Source organism: Esox lucius, chromosome 3, assembly GCF_011004845.1.
Source record: "Esox lucius isolate fEsoLuc1 chromosome 3, fEsoLuc1.pri, whole genome shotgun sequence".
NCBI classification, from domain to species: domain Eukaryota; kingdom Metazoa; phylum Chordata; class Actinopteri; order Esociformes; family Esocidae; genus Esox; species Esox lucius.
Window position 1 is genome coordinate 20,177,759 of NC_047571.1, and position 23,215 is coordinate 20,200,973.

A 23,215-nucleotide genomic window follows, 5' to 3' on the forward strand; every position below is an offset into this window, starting at 1 on the left:
TTACTGTGAATGAGACCTATATATAATACCTATATTGTATTGTTTGTCATATGCTTTCCATTTCATTTTATAGGACTTTTCTCAGCCCAGACCTTAATACAGGGTGTCGTGTGTGTGAGTCTCCAGGGTTCTGTTTTGTGGGCCTTTGTGCCGTTTTGGTTGCTGAGGCGAAACCATCCTGTCCCCCATAATGCACGATAATGGACCCAGGAAGAGCATCTGGTGCTTTGAGATGGAAACCTATCGCCTCGTATCGACCTGTCACTCACCGCCGCCGACCATAATGCCGTTTTCACCACTTTATTTTCCTCCAGTCCCACGACAGACTGCGCAATCACAAAGACTTAATTAGCCAAGGGTGGGCGGTGCCTTCGCTCTTCAGCTGGAGTCCAATCACATTGAGCTGTGGAGGGCAGGGACCTATCGAACGCCAGCGCCAGTGGGCGGGACCCTCGCCACAGGACAGTGACATTGTGAAGTTACTGGCCGTTGTAGAGGCTCGTTTGTGTCAGCGTACTTTTGATTGATGACCGTCGTGATGGTGTCCCCATTCTCCTGAGGGATTCCCAGGTCTAGAGAGTGAACTCCCACTGCGGCCTCAAGCCTTTGGCCCCCACTCACGTTTTGTTCCTGTAGGGCCCCAGATGGCTTCTACTGCCCACACATCTGTATTGTGCAACACTATACACAGACAATCTGTGTGTGTGTGTGTGTGTGTGTTTGCGTGTGAGTACTGTGGACCCACCGGGGATATGCTACCTTCCTTTAATTACAAGAAAGCCTAAACCCACCATTCCCAAATCCAGTAACCCCATAAGATCCCCTGAAGCCAGAGTGAAGTCATCTTGGCCCTCTATGCAAATCCCCTCCTTAGACCACTAACGCACTCCTGTCTCCTACAGACACACTTTGAGCCTACTTTTAGAAGTAGTGGGTAGAGAGAAGCTAACAGAAGTGCTACATTTAATCACATTTTCCCGTAATGGCTCTGTATGTGCTGTGTGTGTGTGTGTGCGCGTGTGTGTGTGTGTAACCAACCTGGGCAATGACATATCTGCAGAAAAGCAAGCATGTCTCTCTACATATCTCTTCCTCCCTCTGTGTGTGTATGAGCTGTGTGTGTGTGTGTATGAGCTGTGGATGTGGTGAAGGAAAGACTCCAGGGATGTAGACTGTGTGGGTGGTTTTAAGCCAGAAGAACAAAGGATGAGAAGAAGAGTGTTGCTAGTGGAGCTTCTATGTGGGGCTTTCAGAAGCCTCTCTATCGTATATCACACACTGCCTGAACCAGAGGGTGGGTTAACTGGCAGCATAATCTGTCAGATTATATTAGGGCTCAGCGATACAGAAGAGTAGAACATTATTTCCGTTTGTGTGTGTTCATGTGTTTCGTCGTCTAGACCCCACAGTAAAAACTGGGCATCATTGACATGCCTAAGGCGTAGCATCAAGACCTAGCGCTCACTAGCATCTGTCACAGCACTCAGAGGGAACACAGGCGCGCGTGCGCACACACACACGCATGCACACACACACGCATGCACACACACACACACACACACACACACACACACACACACACACACACACACACACACACACACACACACACACACACACACACACACACACACAGCTGACATGATTCTACTGAGCTACTGTCTGCTGTAAGAGAGAACTTGGGGGAGAGTTGGCTGAATGAGGCTGCAGGTGCATAAAATCGAGCATGGATTCCACACCTACTACTTTGGTTTCATAGGCAGTGGTGAAAAAAATACTACCTAAAAATACTACCTAAACAATGAATAGAACAGACATATAATAGACTTGATAGTGGACTCTTTCTGTTTATATGGCATTTAATCCAATCTGAATTCCAAAATTCAAATAGATTACATTTTAAAGACTGGGTCCTTATGAAATAAATAAGATGAGAAAGCTTAAGCACATCAAGATGCAGTTTTATGATATACAATGTACTTGAATGGGTGTTTCCAAACGTTTGACTGGTACTGCATTGTGTGAGTTTATGAACGAGAGGAAAGGTTTATCAGGCAAGCGGCAGGTGTCATCAGTAAATCTAGGAAGTGTGTGTCTCCTTTAATTTTGTTTACTCTAACTGAAACCTTTCCACTCTTTAAATGTCCCTCTCCAATGCTTATTTATTCTTCTAAGTGCGTGATATAAAGACAGCTCATGTGTTTGTCAGTGTGTAGGTGTCTCTGAGTGTGTCTGTAAAGTAAAGTGGATGTAAAGTGAAGGGATGCGCACGTGTTCGTTCTCTCCATCCATCTGTTGTGCTGGCGTCTCGCTGGAGTGTCACTCCTTGGGAACAGGGAAGCACTCCCTCCCTCTCTCCCTCCAACTGCTACACTGTCAGCGAACAGATCACTGCCGTCGCCAGGGAAGGAGTGACGGTAGAGAGAGTGAGACAAAGACAGAGGTGCTGTGTGACCGAGAAGGAAAGCAGACGTTGAGTGAAAAAGAGAGAGTGGGGGATGCCGGTAAAGTCTGTGGAGGTCTTGGATCTGTCTGTATCAGTGTGTCGATGGATGATGTTTATCCAGGTAGAGGGCGTGGGGCTAACTAATCACCAGCCGTTAATTCTGTCAGTCCGGGGGTGATCATCTCTGTGTGTGTATATTCAATAGGGTGGTAAAATGGGGGACTTCTCACGTGTGGGGATGTCTTACTGGTAAGGGAAATAGGGGTGGCGTTAAATGTGTGTGAGTGGGAAATCTGAGAATGACAGTCATAGTAATGTAATATCTAACTCTTTAATGACAGTCCTTATTCAATTGGAACGGACTCTGAGGCAACGCCTTTGCAGCTTCTGTTGCCCCAACGCCTACGTAGGAAAGAGGTGAACAGAGGGGACAGCGTGTGGGTGGACGACTCAAAGGAACCCCCCCCCCTTCCTCTTGTACCCCATCCACCATTTTGGTAGAGAGAGTTGGACAGAGGCTAGGCTACATACACACGTGCACACACGCCATAGTGTGGGAGAACTGCACAATGCAGACAGAGGCTTACTGGCCACTGTTACTGAAAACAAACCCGGGATAACAGGGCACATAAGAGCCAGTAAATCAAAGTGCCAGAGGAGGTGGGGAGAGAGACAGAGAGGGAGACATAACAGGGAGGGGGATAAAGGTGTCTTCCCAGAGAACGTTTCTCTTTGTAGATGTCTTTGAGTGAGAGCAGGGAAGGAAACAAAGTGAAGTGTGTGTATGTATGTGTGTGTGAGATAAGAACCCGTGTTATGAATGAGGATTACTAGGGGATTAGACGTCAACTCGAATGATTGCACATATCAGGCCCTTGCTTGCACTGATGAGACAGGACACATACGCACGTGCACGCACGCGCACGCACGCACACACACACACACACACACAAACCAGCCCTCTGATAACAAAGCGTTGACTTGGATACCACAGAGCATGGCTTTGAGAGGACAGAGGAGATGGAACAGAAGAAAGAGAACAGTATTCACTTCCAACAGGAAGTTGGTTTTGAATTCATGTCCGTTTGTTGACAGCTTGCTCCACCATCTTTGTTTTTGTTCTTTCACATCAAACTAATAAGATGCAATGTAAAGGTGTCATATAAGCACTCGCCACGCTTTCTTTTGTCTCTATTCTTCAAGGATGGATTGACAGCAGGCCCCTTTGTTTTGCATGCCAAAGAATGAAAGACATAGAGCGAGAGAAACAGACATGGAGACCAACTCAGAAAAAGTTATTCTGAGCCTCAGTGCATTTCACTTGACCCATTTGATGGATTTAGCGTTCTGTAGGTGTCATTCGGCCGTGCTCCAGGTTCAAGGTTATGTCTACGGGCTGGTGCCCCACTAATACCCTCCTAGCACGTCTACTCAGTCTCTCTGTCCATCTGAACTGAGGGGGATCAAAGCGTTGGGCAAAGCAACCAATCTCCAACACTGGGCTTTTTAAGTCACCGATGGTCTTCAGATCGGCTGGTGACCTAGCTTCAATGCCACTGCAGACTGGAGACGGGGCTTATCAGTCCCTATCAACGAGCTGAGATGTTGGAGGGGGGCGGTCAGCAGGGTCAGAGATATACTGGCTGGAGAATGCTGAGGGCGAAAGAGATGCACAAGGTAAACGACTGCGGAAAAGTAAAGACCAGAGTTGAACAATGAAGAGCGGAGCTCGTCAGCGCAGAAAGGAGAGAGACGGGCCAGCATGGGAGGTTCAGTGAGACACCCAGAACATGACACCATGTGTCCACTCACAATGTAACATTACACATTCAGATTATGCCGCACTGATTATGGCAGATTAGAAATTGTTTATTTTAATACAATTAAAATGGGTTGTCATTACAGATCCATATCTCTATACTGGTTTTGATAAAGAAATTGTACATTGACACAGAGCCTTGTCGTAAGTATGCAAAAAGCTGTGGAGTGTGGGTGGCGGGTGAGTGAAAACGCCAAGATGAACGTGTCAACATCCTACCTAAGGGCACATGAGTCATGCTTTTAGACATTGCTGAGAAGTTCTGATCTTGTATAAAACAGAAACATGTTCCCCCTCCTCCGCATCAGAGCCCAATGATGACAGTGTATGAGTGGCTATGCACCGTTTGAGAGAACATATTCAATAACTGATCTATATATAACCTCAACAATAAGTTGATCCTTTGTGAGAAATAGTTAAGCAATCTCATAACTTTCCTTTTGAACTTTTCAATGTCAGATAAACCATTAGGTCATCCAACTGTCCCAAACTCTAAAATGTGGTCCAAATCGAGCACTACTAAAATGATTGTTGCGAAAAGCATTTCATGAACTGTAGTTGACCCAGAACAAAAAATCCTACTAGAACAGCTGAACTTTATTTGGGATTAATCAGTCACTTTAAATGATGGCAGGTGTGTAATGACTTAGAATTAACTTGAGTTTGAATGTGATTGGTTAATTCTGAATAAAGCCACATCCCCAGTTATAAGAGGGTGTATACACTTATGCAAACAGGATATTGTGAGTTTTAAATTTTTCCCCCTCAAAGATTTCAGTTTGAATTGTTCACATTATAGGTCACATTAAAGGTGGAAACATTTTCTGACATGATTTATCTTTGTCTCATTCTTTTACTTTACAAGAACCTGGCATTTTAACAGGGGTGTGTAGACTTTTTATATCCACTGTATTTGGAAAACAAAAAAAGGATTACATTTAAAATAAAATAAAATGTCTCTCACTATGGCAGGCATAATTAATGTCCCTCTCCTAAACCTTATGCCTGACATTCAAACTGTAAGATACACTAATGTTTGTATTGTTTGTATTGAATCTCTTAAATTGTTATCAGTATAACATAAATGATAACAACAATACGAATAAATGTGTATGGCACTTTCATTAAACAAGAATAATCTGTACAAAGACCTAATGAACTCTTAGTGATCACTAAAATAATTTGAACAGTGAAACATCGATTTTCTTTCTCATATTTTAGCACTTTGGATTTTAAATCATACAATAACCAGTGCTTGACTTGGACCGGAACGGCGTTCCAGAACTTCTACATTTAGGCAAACAGTGTTTCTGTTCCTTTTTTAGCCTTATTAACACATACATTTTCATAAAAATAGTCTAATGTGTGATTTGTCAGTTTCTGCACTTATTTTATACCAAGTCAAGCACTGACAATAATGAGGTTAAAGGTCAGAATGTCCGATTTAATTAGTGGGTAAGTTCATCCATAAATGACAGAATGCATAGTCCCCCAATTGTAGGGTACCAAAACTTATTTGGAGAATTCACTTAACTGCTTTTTTTATTAGGCAGGTGTGTTTGTTTGCATTGTTAGTGCAGCCCAAAAGAGTTGTAAATATATAGTCTTGATTATAGGTTATGCATTTGGAGTCATTCTCTGGTGTCTGATAATATAAGTGTCAATGCAGGACAAGCTAACCGATCGGTTGAATCAACATAAATAGATCAGAGACATAGTTTTAACGATAGGCCAGCCAAAATCATTTGTTCAGTACATTAAGAAGAAAGAACCTGGTAGACCAAGAAACACCAAAGAAAATGACCAAAGAAAATGTTAAGTTGGGAAGACAAATACCCTAATTACAAACCAACAGATCACAAACACCCTCCAAAAGTTAGACTTAAGACGTGAGAGTACCGTACACAAGTATCAGTCAAAAGACATAACCACTCATTTAGACAAACCCACTCATTCAAGGGTATTTATTATTTTTATTTGATTTTCCTCAATCTCAAATACGAACTCATCAGACCAAATGACCACCTGTCTAATGTCCATTTGTGGTGTATCTTGGCCCAAGCAAGTCTTTTGTTTATTATTGTCATCCTTCAGAAGAGGTTTTCTTTGCAGCAGTTCAATCAATATGGCCTGATTCATGCAGTCTCCTCTGAATAGTTGATGTTTAGATGGGTCTGTTGAACTCTGTGGAGCATTTATTTGGGTGGCAATGAGGTGCAGTTCATTGCTGATGTCTGAGGCTGGTAACTTTAATGAACTCATCCTCTGGTAACTGGATCTGCCTTTCCTGTGGCAGTCCTCATGAGAGCCAGTTTCATCACAGCGTTTGATGGTTTTCATGACTGCGCTTGAAGAAACTTTCAAAGTTCTAGAAATATTCCAGACTGACTAACCTTCATGTCTTAAAGTAATGATGGACTACTGTTCCTCTAGTTTTCTTATATGAACTGTTCTTGCTATAATATGGACTACTACAGTACAGACATGATGATGGTTTTCTGTATACCAACGCTGCATTGTCACAGCGCAACCGATTGCCTCAAACGGATTCAGAAGGAAAGATAATCCTCAAACTAACTTTTAACAAGGCACACCTGTTAATTGGAATGCATTCCGGGTGACTACGTAATGAAGCTGGTTGAGAGAATGCCAAGAGGGTGCAAAGCTGTCATCACAGCAAATGGTGTCTACTTATAGAATGTAAAAACACTTTTTTAGTTACTACATGATTGCATATGTGTAATTTCATAGTTTTGAGGTAGTGTATTCACTATTCTACAATCTGGAAAATAGTAAAATTTTGACTGGTACTGTACATACATACACGCACATATATAAATACATACACAGTGCCTTCAGATTCAGCCTCTTTCACCAATAACTTTTTTCACTAAGAATTGTGGACACTAGTTGTAAACCATTGTTTGCAGAATTTGCAAATTTCTTACAAGGTCTGACCTGACTATCGGAAAGCAGTGTTGTGTTTTGTTTGTTGCTGCACCAGATTCTGGCCAGAATAAAACCCACAATGGTTTTTACCAGAATGTTGTTCTCATGACATTGGTGATCGAGACATATTTAATTTTGAGTTTTGCATGTGAACTCTCAACACTATAAGAACATTCCTTTTATCTAGGTCAGGTGAGATGTCTGCTCATCATCTTTCTGCAGGAACACCACTAAATGGGTCACGGTACAGGGGGCGAGGGGTGGGGGCAGGGGTTCACCACAAACAAGATGGCTGACAATCCTAATGCTGTAAAAGGTTCATTATATTGATTCACATTTGAATATCAACCATTACAGCTTAACATTAATTTATCAAAACATATTTTTGTCACAGTTACTTTTTCTGAAACAAATTGAATACTGCAGTGAAGTTGGTGGCTGCGGTCTTGAGCATGCAGACCTATGCCTTGAGCCCTTAAATGATACAAAAAGAAATGCAAAAGAAACATCTAGTCCCACAAATGAAGGCTCAAACTAAACAGGTCAAGGACAGACATGGTAATGAACCACAATAAGGTAACATTGGGGTTACTAAACTGCAGTGGCAGCATCTCTGTCAGTCATGTTAGAGGTGAGCTTCCTGTCCTCAATGTTTCAGTAACTACAGGCTATTAGATTAAGAATTTCCACAAATCAGAATAATTTACTCACGCCCATTTGTGTAGAGTAGGTGTATATAAGACCATGTGTTCAGCACATCTTCACTGGTATTACCATCACCATGGCTCCCAGATACCTGAACGTGATCCTGCTTCTCTGCAGCTTGGTGACCATGTTCTGCCAAGGAACCAGAGAGATATGTGAGTTTACCTGCTGACCAATTTACCACTTTACCTATTTAAGAGTTTACCCCATTGATTAGCTCTTTAGGAGTTTATCCACTGATTAGCTGTTTTGCAATTATGTGGACATAGAATGACTAAAATAATCAAGGTCAATTGAGAATTTTGTTGTCCAAGACTAGTCTTTAGCGATGTGCACTAAACAATGTTTCACAGTTTTCAGCACCAAAACAATAGGGTTACAATTACACAGGACTGTGTAAATATGTGCTGTGCTTTGGGTTTTGTTGATTTTGCTAGAAAATATATATATATATATTTTATATGATCAAATAAATATGTCCTGCATAATCCTAAATGCAGGGTTGAGTTGATTTGGCTATATAGTGGAGTAAAAAATATTATAGCGTACATGCCTATTTAAGTAATTTTACTTAGTCAAAGCAGGGATGTCTTAGGGTCTGGGCTTAATGGGCTTTAGTACTGAATTATTTTGGTCCAGACAGAATCTTTCCACTGCACGACGGTGTAAAACAAAACTGTAAAACTGAATACGTTGCTTAGATCAGAGTCATAGTTAAGCCTACCTCATCCAACTGCTAAACAGGTCCAGCAATTGTTATGTGTGGTCAACTATACAACCATTTTAGCACTGTTTGTATTCGGACAGCGTAATCTCGCTGCTTTGAGACAAGGTTATTCATTTTGATCAATGAAGTTCTTTCTTTGTCCTTGAATTAATTTTGAGGAGGTGAGTAGATTGTAGATAAGACGCGAAGACTAAGCTTTGAAACCCAAAAGTAAATGCGTACAAATTGGCGGGAGTGGGTTTAATAGTGCGGAGTCTGCCTAGACACCACACTTTTTTTGCTGATTTTGTTGGCCAAGACAACAAGAAAATATGACGATGATTAATTCATTTTATTTTAAATGTTGATGGTTTTCAGCACATCATACGTGCATGGAGATGCACAACATGCAGCAAAACAGATTCTGTGGCAGCAGTTGTCAAGGCCAGACATATTTTGAAAAACAAGGGAAAGAGTTTCCCTGTGCAGCGTTTGTTTACTCTTTTTGTGGGTTGCATTTAAGACAATAACTTTTTGTTGATCTCAGGGCTGGATCTCAAGTGGGGCAGTATCCTTTTCAGGCTATTCCGTCTTGTGTGTGGTCAGACAGAATTCTGTCACGTAAATAAAATGATCTACATGTAGATATTCATGTAAAACATACCATATTTGTGCGTGTATTGTGTGTTTTCAGATCCCAGGAAACTTTACTGCTGTGTGGAGTACCAGCAGCAGCCTATACCCATTCAAAATATTAAAGGCTACAAAATGCAAAGTTCCACTGAGGTGTGCCACATTGATGCCATCATGTAAGCCCTCATCTAAGCAGCTTATACAGACACACTTCCAGTTTCACCCTGTTATTATGACTGTAATATATATAAGGTTGGGAGTTACCTGTGTTTTTTGTTGTAGATTCTACACCATAAAGAACTATAAAGTATGTGCCAACATTAAGGACAATTGGGTCAAACAGGCTCTGGATCATCTCAGGTACACACTTTTTATTTTTTGTCTTCTCACACAACTACAGTGCACTCCCAAAAGTCTTAGAAATACTATTAAATTAAATTTGAAGCAGAATTACTAGGGAAGATGACAACCAACATTACCATACAGTGTAGCTTTCTACACCAGGACGATCATTCAAAATGACCTGAGTTTCCTATTCTGTTATTTTATTTTGAACAGCAAAAAACTGAAAAAGTTGTCCAGCGAGAACTCTGTGATGGAAAACCCCCTTCCCTCCAACCACAAAGCAGATTTGAAACCATACACCAGAAGCCACACTATTGACTAGAGTGGCTGAAAGATCCAGATTTCCATTCATTTGCATTATACTTATAATAGATTTGTGTTCTTAGATTTGTTGGTATTGATTAAACACAATATCACTATTAAGTTTGACTGCCTCATTTTGTTCTGTTTTTCTAAATCAAAGTTTGCTGAAATAATAAAATTTACCAATAGATAGATGATCTACTGAAATTATTTGATGTTAATTAGTTTGTTTAATTTTAGTCACATAAATGAACATTGTGCATGGATATTATTATTGTTATATTACTTGTGAATGTGATTGTGAATTGGTTGTGCATGAACATTAGTTGTGAATATGATTGTTTAAAAGTGCATTAAAAAAACCACAGAAACCATAATGACACCAACTGATATGATTCACTTAGACAAAACAACTGGTTGGGAAAATTACTGTATATTATATCATTATTAATTATATAAAGCCAATTCATACAGTATAATTTTCTCAATTCTGGTTAAAGCTCAAGAATTCTATCATATCATGACATTTCCATGTTTGTGTTTAAAAGTTGCACATCTCCTGGAAGGTGTCACCATACAGGTGACATAACAAAGGCTGTGTTTTTGATGTCATTGCTCTCAAAGGTCTTGAAGATCAGCTCTCACAGGTACAACACAGAATAATATAATCCCAACACAGACCTAGACACAGAATGAACAGGGAAAGACTCAACGTCTGAAGTACAATACAGGCTAATGAAGTATAAATTGTATGTAGATGCAGAAAACCTACAGCACTCCTTACATGTATGTCAAAAAATGGGAAACAATGTAATTATCTGTCTACTCTACCTGGAGGTACATCTCAACATGGATGGACTTGTAGTCGTCACCCTCATTAAACATCTCCTTCTGCTTTGCCATGTTCACAGGCGCCAAACTGTTCGAAAGTAGAGGAATAGAAGTCTATGTTAGTAGCACACACTTCATTCAAATGAGACACTTCAACCAGAACAAAGAACCATAAGAAGACTTAATTCAGGGTTTCTGCCACATTCATTAATTGTATTTTGCGTGCCAAACAAGCCATTACGTTGTGATGCACAGACAACACCAAGCGAGAGAATCAAGGTGTCGAACTGACAGAGATTTCCATGGGATATGAGTTCCTTGTCTGGATATGCCACACAGTGTTACGCTATAGTGACTGACTGGTCTGTGCAGCCACACAAACTGCATCACTTCCATTCATTTGGCCCTCTAATGCAGCTGGGTAGGCTTTTTGCCGGTTATTGATATGTGACAGTAAAATAGATTTGCAATGACAGTCATTAGAACCAGGGTTTGAACCCTAACAGGGTATTCCCCTAAACTGGGTTTTAGATAGCAACATTGAAAGCATGCTCCAGTTGAGTATTAGTCATAGTGCATTTTCAGAGGCATACATTTACTCTGGGTTTTCATAATATTCTCATACCTATTCTTAATACACTAAACTGTTTCAGTTCCTATTCGGTTTCCCAAATGACATTTTCTTAATATTTGCCGTTGTTTCATGTTTTCCAGCAATGCACTTTTTAAATCCTCTTCACTCTTGTTCCCATGGTTCCAACCATGACTGAACTGACCACAAACAACTACCCATTAACATAGAGAGAACTTAGAGAAATGTAACAATCGGTTCAAGAATTCCTTTTCTTAATATATGTGAAGAGGGGCATCCATTATACAGAGAATTACATGTGTATGGCCTAACCCGTATTATCATTTTCTGATGTGGGATATTTTGTTTTTTATTTGGAGAACAAACATCATGTGGCAATTGATAAATTGTATTTAAACTGTAAATAAAACGCATCTCAAGAGTGCATGGCTGGCACAATTGGCTAAACCAGTTCTATCAATGCATCAAATGTTAACAAAAAGTTTTAGTGGACCAGCGATTTGCAAATAATCTTGATTGTAACTAGTTTCCTTGACAAGTAAAAATTGCTATAAAATGCACTGAATCCATTCATTTTCATTAGTTAAAATTATCACATTTTTCTGAATGTCATGATAATTGTCCTGATGTAGGAAGAAAACGTATTAAAAACCTGAAACAATAATTTGGTTGTTCAAACTTGTTCATTTTGCCTGCATACTCCATGTAACTTGGCTAGGGAAAACACACTATTATTTGTTTTAGATGTTAGAATGTGCTGCCATCTACTGTCTCTTCTTCAGCTATCACTGAGCAGACACATTACATCAAAGTCACACCCGAACTATAACCTTGTTTACTTACAACATGCTGAAGTCAAGCAGTCTGTAGACTTTAGACATGATGTAACTCTCTCTAGGACACATTTTTTTTGCAGTTATTTAGCTAGCTAGCAAATTTGCCATTAAAAACTTGATGACATTACTGTACCTTGACTGAAGTCAGGATCCAAATAAGATTGGATGGGGGTTCACTTAGTTTCTGTACTAAATATATTTCTAATTATATTTCTTAATTTGATTAATATGCGCTTGGTGAAATATAATACATTAGCTAGCTAGCTAACTAACCCACAAGCACAGCACTGGCAACCAACTGAATTCAGTTAGCTAGGCATTAGTCAGAATGTCGCGTGCCAACTTCTGGAAATCATTTGTTTGGGAGAGCGACCGCAAACAGATTCTTCTTCTATGGTGTTTAGTTAGCGGTTAGCAGGCGATGTTAACGATGCATGGCCACCACCCACTGTGCTGCAGTGTATTTGAACTATATCTATTCATACCTTAACCACAATAAATCCACATACCACTTAACTGACACCACTACCATACTTAATCCACCCATTCATACTAAACTGTATAAATACAGTCGTCCTAAGAAACGCCAATATAACGTAACCCTTTTCATGTACTGAGGACTTATTTAATAATGCCGTCGCATTGAAAACCTCCACACTCGTCTCACTCAACCTTCTTTTGCACTCCTCCCTCACTACATTACATTGTCTACATGCAAATAGTGCGTGCTGAATCTCTCCTGGCAATATTCACACTCTCCTGCCTGTTGTTTCCTAACATATTTCCTCACAGCTGTCCCAGTCGAAGCATAGAAATGACTGACTCCAGTCGGCAACAACCTGATGTCCTCCCCTGCCCTACCGTACTTCGAAAGCTAAATAGATGCCTCCCCCCTTTACTTTATTGACTAGATGCACTATAGTGTGTACTGTGCAAACAAGTGAAAACATATCCTCTCTATATATATTTATAATGTAACTATAGAACTTTAAATCAAATATGCGTAGATAAAAGAGAGGGCGTAAGGAAATGAAATGCACCCAATGCCACACGTGTTCAAAAGTTTTAAGACAGGCTGCAGTGCTAATTTGCATCCAACAGGTGGCGGCAACAATCCATACGCCGTAGAATTAATTAAGCCAAATCTGGTTAGAGCCAAATCACCATGAATAACGTGTAGGACTCATCTTCATACAATGACTAAGGGATTACAAGAAATTCAAGTGAATTCATAATTTGTTTATTTTGTACAAATGTGTCATCACTTCTTACATCTCCAATTGGAGCTTTTATTAGAGCTATAAAAACCTAGAGATGAGCAGGTAAACTTATTATATGAAATAATTCACATGAATGAACTTTATGTTAATGGCCAATCAAACTGCAATTCGTTCAAAGATGCATGTAAAACACCAAATAAATACATCAACTGGAAATAAATAATAAATAACCCAGTTTCATATCCTGACAGCTTCACTTCCTTCAGCATAAATAACATCAGTTCATTTAAACGATAATCATATAAATTACAGGTTTAAATAACACTATCCCTCATGTTCAGACAGTGATGATGACAATGACGAAGGACATCCTCTATGGAGATTTGGTATTGTTTGTGTTGGTTTCAGGGAAGGTGGTGGTGTTCAGTGCGTTCATTGACTTTCTGGCTTCCCTAAAAGAAAACAGCATCATTGTGAGCATTTCAACCTCTTTCCTTAAACTATTTCTGTCATTTACATACAACTGTGAGTATTTCTTTACAGTATTAGTCTATGGTGAGTATTCCATTATGTATGTACATATCACTGACTATTTTCACTCATAATGTTGACTTACTCCAGCTGGAAGACTGCCTTTCGAACCCAGGCCTCTCTCCAGTGGCTGCAGACCTCTCCATCTTCAGTCTCAAAGCTGTGTGGAACACAAGATGACCACATTAATGGTGTCCTCACTCATGCATCACGATGGAGTTTGTAAAGGTAGGCCTAAACATTTGACTTGTAAAGATCTACAGCTCCAGAAAGAATCAAGACACCACTGCAGCTTTTTCTTTCCTTTCCAAAAAAGTTGAAAAGGAAAGTTTTTAGTGAGGAACATAAAGGTTCAAATTAAGAGACAACTGCAAATTTAACACTTCTGTTCCTTACTCTCATTTTTTGGAAAGGAAAGAAAAAGTTGCAGTGGTCTCTTGATTCTTTCTGGATCTGTTTGTTGTGTGCTACTAGGGATAGGAGGTTTTTACATGACAGCCTTGACACATGGAGGGTCCCTCTGCTGCAATCTGGCTCCAATGATGGTAGAGGTTATTTTCTGAATGGAGGTCTTTGTACAACAGTTACGGGGCTTGTCTGCTTCTGAAGAGTTAAAGAAGAAGTTTAGTACAACAATTATTATTATTTTTTTTTTCCTGTTTGGAAATTAATAAAAATACTTTTGTTCCAGAATAGGTTTCCTAACAGAGTTAATAACACAAATACTTAGAAATAAATCAAAAACGTTACCATAGTTTTCACATCGCTTGCTATAATCTCTTAGTTGTTGAATGAACAAAATCAATGGAGAATTGCAAGGGCAATTCCTGCCAAATGAACTACTGTAGTAAACTGTACCTACCGGCGCTAGAAGCCATCAACGAGAGAACGACGATGAAGAGAGTCAGGCACCCCGTTGTTCCATAGCACTGCTGCATGTTTTCTATAGTGATGTTCTGTAATGTTCTCGACTGTGGTCTGGACTGATTCAGGAGGCTAGAACCCGCTTGAGGAGGTGATGACTGATCTGTCCTGACCAGGGGCTCTGCTTTTAAACCTTAAAAGGAGGAACCTGATCTAATGTTTCCAGATGTTTATTTTTGGTGTTAACTCTTTCTTAAGAGAACACAGTCAAATGGGGTCAAAGGGGGTTGTGGACACATCTGCGGTTGCTTCTGCTTAGTCAGATGTTTCCGGTAAAGATTGCTTAATGAAGGGGCAGCAGCATTATTTTTACTGTGAGTTCCTGTCCAAGTGTAAGCACACCCACAGTCCGTCAGGATCTGCAATAAGGCATGGCCACCATTTATATTGGACATCACAGAGATGGGGGGAGAAAATGTGTCAAAAAAAATCTATGAAAATATACTGTAATTACGACCCAGATGTGCTTATTAAAAGAACTCTTAAAAAAGAATAATGTTGAGGCCAGTATAGAGATTAATGTGGTGTAGCATTATGGTTGGATTTAGTTTAGTTCCATGAGGCCAGGGCTTCAGTCCATTGCATGAAAATGAACACAGTTCAGGTTTAATGTCACGTCCACTGGTGTGGCCTTTTATTGTTGCCAGCCTAACGCACACCTGTGTTATAATCAGGCTGTCTAATCAGCATCTTGATATGCCACACCTGTGAGGTGGATGGATTATCTCGGCAAAGTAGAAGTGCTCACTAACACAGATTTAAACAGATTTGTGAACAATAGAGAAAGTCTTAGCTCTTTGAGTTCAGCCCATGATAAATAGGGGCAAAAACAAAAGTGTTGCGTTTATAATTTTGTTCAGTGTATATTCTGTCCCTTCTATTAAGACTGATATGAAATGTCTGCAATGTAATGTTTGGCACTTCGGTTCTGTGTGTGTCATGGGGTGACAGGTGATGATGTCAGCAGATTTGGACCTGATATAAGGTGATTAGATCATGTGCTGATGACAGCCAATATTCTCACAGGCGCTGCCCTCCATACTTCCGTCCGACCGGATCTGAGCCGGAGATTGAAAAGAGGAAGAAAGTTGGGGAATCTTCAGTTCATAGAAACCAAGTTCTCTAGCCTCAGATGACATCATTCTTTTGCGTATGTTTCCAACCCAATATGTTCATTACTATACCACAAACACTACCACCATTACCATGTTTTCCAATGGTGAACAATGGTGAATATAGAAGAGGTCTTGATGCAGAGTTTACTGCAGACTAATTTACATACTGCTCAAAGAAATTAAGGGAATGCATAATCATCACAGTATAACACCAAGTCAATTAAACTTCAGGGATATCAATCTGTCCAGGTTCACACTGAGCACATGTGACAGGGTTGAAAGAGTCTGGAGACGCTGTGGCAAATGTTATGCTGTCTGCAACTTTGTCCAGCATGACCGGTTTGGCGGTGATGGTCTGGGGAGGCATATCCTTGGAGGGTCGCACAGACCTCCACGTGGTAGCCAGTGGTAATCTGACTGCTGGTACCAGGATGAAATCCACAGACCCATCGTCAGACCTTACACTGGTGCGGGACAATGCCTGGCCTCAACACTCAACACTCTGTTGTTTGCTCCTTGGGATTTAAGGCTGGATGTTTTGTAAAAGCACTTTGTGACAAATGCTGATATAAAAAGGGCTTTATAAATAAATTTGATTGATTGATTACGAGAATCCAGCCCACAATCATTTGGTGATTTTGGTTTCCATTGTTATTACGTAATTTTGTTCTCAACAAATTACACAATGTACAGTAAAGAATTTGATCTTTAATGTATTTCATTAATCAAGACCCGATGTGTGATTTAAGCATTCCCTTAATTTCTTTGAGCAGTTGCAGTTCAGATTGTAACCCATGAAATGTACAGCTCCGGAAAGAAATAAGAGACAACTGCACCTTTTTCATTCCTTTTCAAAAAAAATTAAAAGGAAAGTTTTGAGAGAGGAACAGAATCGTTCAATTTGCAGTGGTATCTTAATTTTAAACCTTCTGTTTGTGAAGAAAAGAAAAAGGTGCAGTTGTCTCTTAATTTTTTCCAGAGCTGTATATGAAGGTAGCTTTATAGACAAAAGGCAATTACTTTCTACAAGTCATGTTTGGAAATGTCCTAATTATACTGTTAAGATGCACCCGGGCCATTGATGTCCTTAGAGACTGTACTGTGTCTATTTGTGTTACACGTGTTAGATGTGACAGGAAAGTCAATGGTATTGGAACTGAGTCACAAACTTGGCCCCTGAGGAGTCATGCCTTCAGGCCTTCGTCAGACTGCATTAGGCAAGCTGTTTTTTTGTGTTGTTATGGTAGTTATGACTTCAGGTAAAGTGACTTGTGATATGGTAAAAGACACATGACCATTGCTTGTTATTTAAGGTTAGAAATGTCCATATTCTTAAGGCAGTCTTGCGAGTTACGCCACTTTTGTCAGTCTACTGCTGCTGCCTGGATGCAGTTCCAGCCATTCAATGATAAACCTTTCCCTTATGTTTTCCCACTTATATATGCAGGTGCTGGTCATACAATTAGAATATCATCAAAAAGTTGATTTATTTCAGTAATTCCATTGAAAAAGTGAAACTTGTATATTATATTCATTCATTACACACAGACTGATATATTTCAAATGTTTATTTCTTTTAATTGTGATTATTATAACTGACAACTAATGAAAATCCCAAATTCAGTATCTCAGAAAATTTGAATATTACTTAAGACCAATACAAAAATATTATTTTTAGAAATGTTGGCCAACTGAAAAGTATGAACATGAAAAGTATGAGCATGTACAGCACTCAATACTTAGTTGGGGCTCCTTTTGCCTAAATTACTGCAGCAATGCGGTGTGGCATGGAGTCGATCAGTCTGTGGCACTGCTCAGGTGTTATGAGAGCCCATGTTGCTCTGATAGTGGCCTTCAGCTCTTCTGCATTGTTGGGTCTGGCTTATCACATCTTCCTCTTCACAATACCCCATAGATGATAAATGAAATCTGCATCTCCATAAAGTTGGTCAGCAGCAGGAAGCATGAAGTGCTCTAAAACTTCCTGGTAGACAGCTGTGTTGACCTTGGACCTCAGAAAACACAGTGGACCAACACCAGCAGATGACATGGCACCCAAAACCATCACTGGCTGTGGAAACTTTACACTGGACTTCAAGCAATGTGGATTCTGTGCCTCTCCTCTTTTTCTCCAGACTCTGGGACCTTGATTCCCAAAGGAAATGCAAAATTTACTTTCATCAGAGAACATAACTCAGCAGCAGTCCAGTCCTTTTTGTCTTTAGCCAAGGCGAGACGCTTCTGATGCTGTGTCTTGTTCAAGAGTGGCTTGACACAAGGAATGCAACAGCTGAAACCCATGTCTTGCATACGTCTGTGCGTGGTGGTTCTTGAAGCACTGACTCCAGCTGCAGTCCACTCTTTGTGAATCTCCCCCACATTTTTGAATGGGTTTTGTTTCACAATCCTCTCCAGGGTGCGGTTATTCCTATTGCTTGTGCACTTTTTTCTACCACATCTTTTCCTTCCCTTCAGCTCTATTAATGTGCTGGGACACAGAGCTCTGTGAACAGCCAGCCTCTTTAGCTATGACCTTTTGTGTCTTGCCCTCCTTGTGCATGGTGTCAATGGTTGTCTTTTGGACAGCTGTCAAGTCAGCAGTCTTCCCCATGATTGTGTTGCCTACAAAACTAGACTGAGAGACGATTTAAAGGCCTTTGCAAGTGTTTTGGGTTAATTAGCTGATTAGAGTGTGGCACCAGGTGTCTTCAATATTGAACCTTTTCACAATATTCAAATTTTCTGAGATACTGAATTTGGGGTTTTCATTAGTTGTCAGTTATAATCATCAAAATTAAAAGAAAAAAAACACTTGAAATATATCAGTCTGTGTGGAATGAATGTATACATTATACACGTTTCACTTTTTGAATGGAATACTGAAATAAATCAACTTTTTGATGATATTCAAATTTTATGACCAGCACCTGTATGTACACACACAATCAGTCCCATCCAAACTTATTGGCACCTTAGGTAAATATGAACAGAAAAAGCTATGAAAAATGTCATTGTTGTTTATCATCTTGATCTTAAAATAGTGAAGTGGCCACTCAGAAATGCTGGAAGGCCAGCATCCCAGAGTCACCTCTAACATAATGGCAAAAGGGTTTTTGAATGATAGCCTTTTCAAATGATCAACTTGGATTAGAAAACACAACATGCCATTGGAACACAGGAGTGATGGTTGCTGATAATTGTCCCCTTTATGCCTATGTAGATATTCTATAGAAAATCAACCATTTACAGCCGCAATAGTCAGTTACAACATTAACATGTTTACACTGTGATGGCTGGGCGGGAGAGATGACTGGGCGGGAGAGATGGCTAGGTAGGAGAGATGGCTTGGTGGGAGTGATGACTGGGCGGGAGTGATGACTGGGCGGGAGTGATGACTGGGCGGGAGAGATGGCTGGGTAGGAGAGATGGCTTGGTGGGAGTGATGACTGGGTGGGAGTGATGACTGGTTGGGAGTCATTGCTGGGCGGGAGTTGTGGAAGTAGGTGCAGGCCGGATGGTGGTACAACAGGTACGTTTATTCTAAACACTCTCAACCAACATAAATGATACACCCACCAAAGAGGACAAACAGTTACTTGGACTTGGAGAAGACTGGACTAAATACACCGGTAAACAAGGAAACAGGACACAGATGAGTACTAACACAGGTGGAATAGATAAAACTGATGAACTGGAGGGACGACAGGAAGGAACGACCAAATAAGGAAAAGACAAAACCAAAACATGGACTGGAACGATCCTGTTTGGCTGGGATCATTACATACACTGTATTCCAGATATTAATTTTATGTTATTTTAATGGACAAGAAATGTGCGTTTCTTTTAAAAACAAGGACATTTCTATGTGACCCCAAACTTTTAAATGGTAGTATATGTTACATTCTGTAATTCTCTTGGGTTAGGGCACATTTTAATTTAGTTCTGCATTAGTCATTATGATTCCTTATAAAATAAAAGCAGAAGTATGCCTGGATATTACAAGCAGCTTGGTCATTCCTCATTCTGTGAAAGGTTTCGGGATATTGCGAAAGCCATTTTATGAATTAGAAAAAAAGAGAGAGTGTTAAAACTTAACTTCCTCTCCAAAATCCAATTCATAAGAAAAGTTTTTTTTTTTTACAACTTGTTAGAGCTCAATCCATTACTTTACTACCTGGGAACTTGCAAGGCTTAGTTTGGATTTCTGTCTATGAGCACATTGTGTACCTGTATGCAGTACAGTGCATAAACATACATAAATTAGAAGTCACATGCTGTCTATAACTGATCCTGCTCAGAGTTACTTTGGCTGTGAGATGTAACTTTTCACTTACTTTAGCACACCATCAATATCATCATCACCAATGAATGCCTCAATATTGATGGTTTCAGGGTTTTCTCCTCCTGGGTATGATATTTGACAGTCATCTCTCATTTGAAGCCCACATCAAAGGGAAGTGTGCCCAAAGTTTCCTTTTTCCATCAACAGAACATTGGAAGATTACAAACTATGCTTTTGCAACTTGTTCAAAATCCTCTGGCTCACCATGTGCTCACATGTTGACTTTAAAGTCCTTTTTCATATCTACATTGAAGGGTGCTCTCAAAATGTAGTTTTTCTTTACCATTTCCAGACCTCCACGATACAAAGAAACTGTTATTGATGATTTTGCTGAACTACTCTTTATTATATCTGTTGATTATAACTTGTTTATTATAAAGGGATTTTAACCTCCACATAGATAATAATACAGACAATAACGCCAAAGAGATTTTTGCATTACTTGACAATTCTAGATCTGGTTATCCCTAAAGGTCTCGATATTCCCCCTGTCATGGTTAAAGACTTGGCCCTGTCTGATCATTTCTGTGTCTTTTTTTAATCACTTATCCCCCCGCATGTTCAAGTAAAATCTGTTTCTGTTATTAAAAGGTACATTAATGAAATTACCAATGGTCAGTTTATGGGAGCCAGAGCTATCTCTCCAACAATGTTACCAGGAGTACATCAACAAGTGTAGAGTCAGTTGATGTACTCAAGGATAATTTTAATGCCAAAGTATTGAATATCATAGAACATGTTGCACCAGTAAAGGTAAAGAAAACAATGAGCAAACAGGAAGCCCTATGGAGAACCACCATGAAGGTAAGCGCCCTGAAAAGAGAATGTAGGAAAGCGGACCAGCACTCTATTTTCCATGGTCGATAGGGTTACAATCCCCCAGAACTCATGTCCACTGTGAAATGCAATGAATTTGCGTGTTTCTTTAGTGATAATATTAAAAGTATTAGATAGACCATCAGAACCACAAAGTCTAACAATGACACCGGACCGTCACTACGACCACCAAGACATAACTTGGTTATTATCACTCAATTTAATACAATTGATCAAAAAACCCTAGAAGAAACAGTTCGACATCTTAAAGTGTCCACATGTTGTCTAGACACACGGCCACCTGACTTTTTAAAAACTATTTTTAACTCTATAACAACGGATCTACAACAAATAGTTAATGGCTCTCTGCAATCAGGCATTTTCCCAACATCTCTAAAAACAGCTGCCATTAAGCCTGTGTTAAAAAAGAGAACACTGAATGCATCTGTATTGAACAAATATAGACCTGTATCAAATCTCCCTTTTATAGCCAATATGATTGTCTTCAATCAACTCAGCAATTGTGAACTGTGAACTCAAGCGGTCTCTTAGACAAATTTCAGTCAGGCTTCCAGTTAACCAGGACCAAGAGAACAGAGCACATCACTCCAGTTTTTAAATCTTTGTACTGGCTTCCAGTCAGTTACAGAATAGATTTTAAAATGGTGCTTTTAGTCTATAAATCACTTAATGGTTTAGACCCTTAATACATTTCTGATATGTTTGAAGAGCATGAAATGAGCAGGGCTCTTAGATCTATGTACTCAGGTCAGCTAGTAGAGCCCAGAGTACGAACTAAACATGGAGAAGCTGCATTTAACAGTTATGCTGCACACAACTGGAATACACTACCAGAAGATCTTAGACATGCCCCAAACATAAATGTTGAAATCCAGGTTAAAAACACTTCTCTTTTCACATGCCTATGACTGAGCACTTAAAATTAACCACACTGTTAGCCTTACAGCTTTTATAGCTTCTTCATGGAATTTACTACAAAACTCTACCAGTTATGTTTTTATTTTGTTTTTATTCTATTTTCTTATTATATGTTTTACTATTATGATGTTTTATAGTTTTTATACTAGTATTTGTTTTTATTCTACTGTATTTTTACATTTTTATACTTTTATGTTTGTACGTTTCTATTATTATTAGGGGACCAAGTACCGTAGGTACGGTACCCTATTTTTTTTGTTGGTTTTATAATTATTATTATTATTATTAGGGGACCAAGTACCGTAGGTACGGTCCCCTATTGTTTTTGTTGGTTTTATTATTATTATTAGGGGACCAAGTACCATAGGTACAGTACCCTATTGTTTTTTTGTTGGTTTTATTATTATTAGGGGACCAAGTACCGTAGGTATGGTACCCTATTGTTTTTGTTGGTTTTATTATTATTATTAGGGGACCAAGTACCGTAGGTACAGTACCCTATTGTTTTTTTGTTGGTTTTATTATTATTAGGGGACCAAGTACCGTAAGTACGGTACCCTATTGTTTTTGTTGGTTTTATTATTATTATTTTTCTCCAGGCCCATTTTTAGAGGCCCGTAACTCGGCCATATGTGACTCAATTTGCATGAAACTTTGCATACTTGTTGTCATGAGAGGACCGAAGGGCCTCTGCCATTCTATACCTATACACCCCATGGTGGCACTGTAGCACTTTCAGATTTGCCCCTTGGATTTTCCTCCATTTTGACTTCTGTGAAAAACTCGTTAACAACATCTCCTCCGAGACTGCTGAACGGATTTGCGTGCCGTTTGGTGTGAAGGACTTTTGAACCATTGTCTTTAACAGTTATATAAGGAAAGTTGATATCTCAAATAGTATGGCTGAAATCAGCGAATGAAATTGAGCTGGGCGAGTCTATGAATTTAGAAGTCCATTAATCCCAAATGGAACATCAAACAGCTATGAAACGAAACATACACGTAAATGTGTCTGTCACGAATGGATAGAAAAAGTCCCATACAGAAATACCTCTTGGGGGCGCTATAAACATCACAGATGTTTCTCATGATTTTGCTGTTAACAAAAACACACTTAAACGACATCTCTTCCCAAACCGCTGAACAGATTTGGTTGAAAATCT

At 39.6% G+C, this 23,215-nt stretch overlaps 1 protein-coding gene and 1 long non-coding RNA gene across 2 annotated transcripts; one reads left to right on the top strand and one right to left on the bottom strand.

The window, feature by feature from the left end:
• The first annotated feature begins 7,977 nt into the window (after positions 1 to 7,977).
• LOC105022237 (chemokine (C-C motif) ligand 20) lies at positions 7,978 to 10,279 on the top strand. The gene is given in 4 exon segments (NM_001303712.1): positions 7,978 to 8,074; positions 9,320 to 9,434; positions 9,541 to 9,618; positions 9,817 to 10,279. Coding segments are annotated over 4 exon segments (381 nt in total). The 5' UTR covers positions 7,978 to 7,995; the 3' UTR covers positions 9,926 to 10,279.
• On the bottom strand, positions 10,184 to 12,666 carry LOC105022247. The gene is made up of 3 exons (XR_828886.3): positions 12,299 to 12,666; positions 10,738 to 10,825; positions 10,184 to 10,587 (listed from the first exon to the last, which is right to left on the bottom strand). It is a non-coding gene; the product is annotated as an uncharacterized LOC105022247 (long non-coding RNA).
• Positions 12,667 to 23,215: the final 10,549 nt, after the last annotated feature.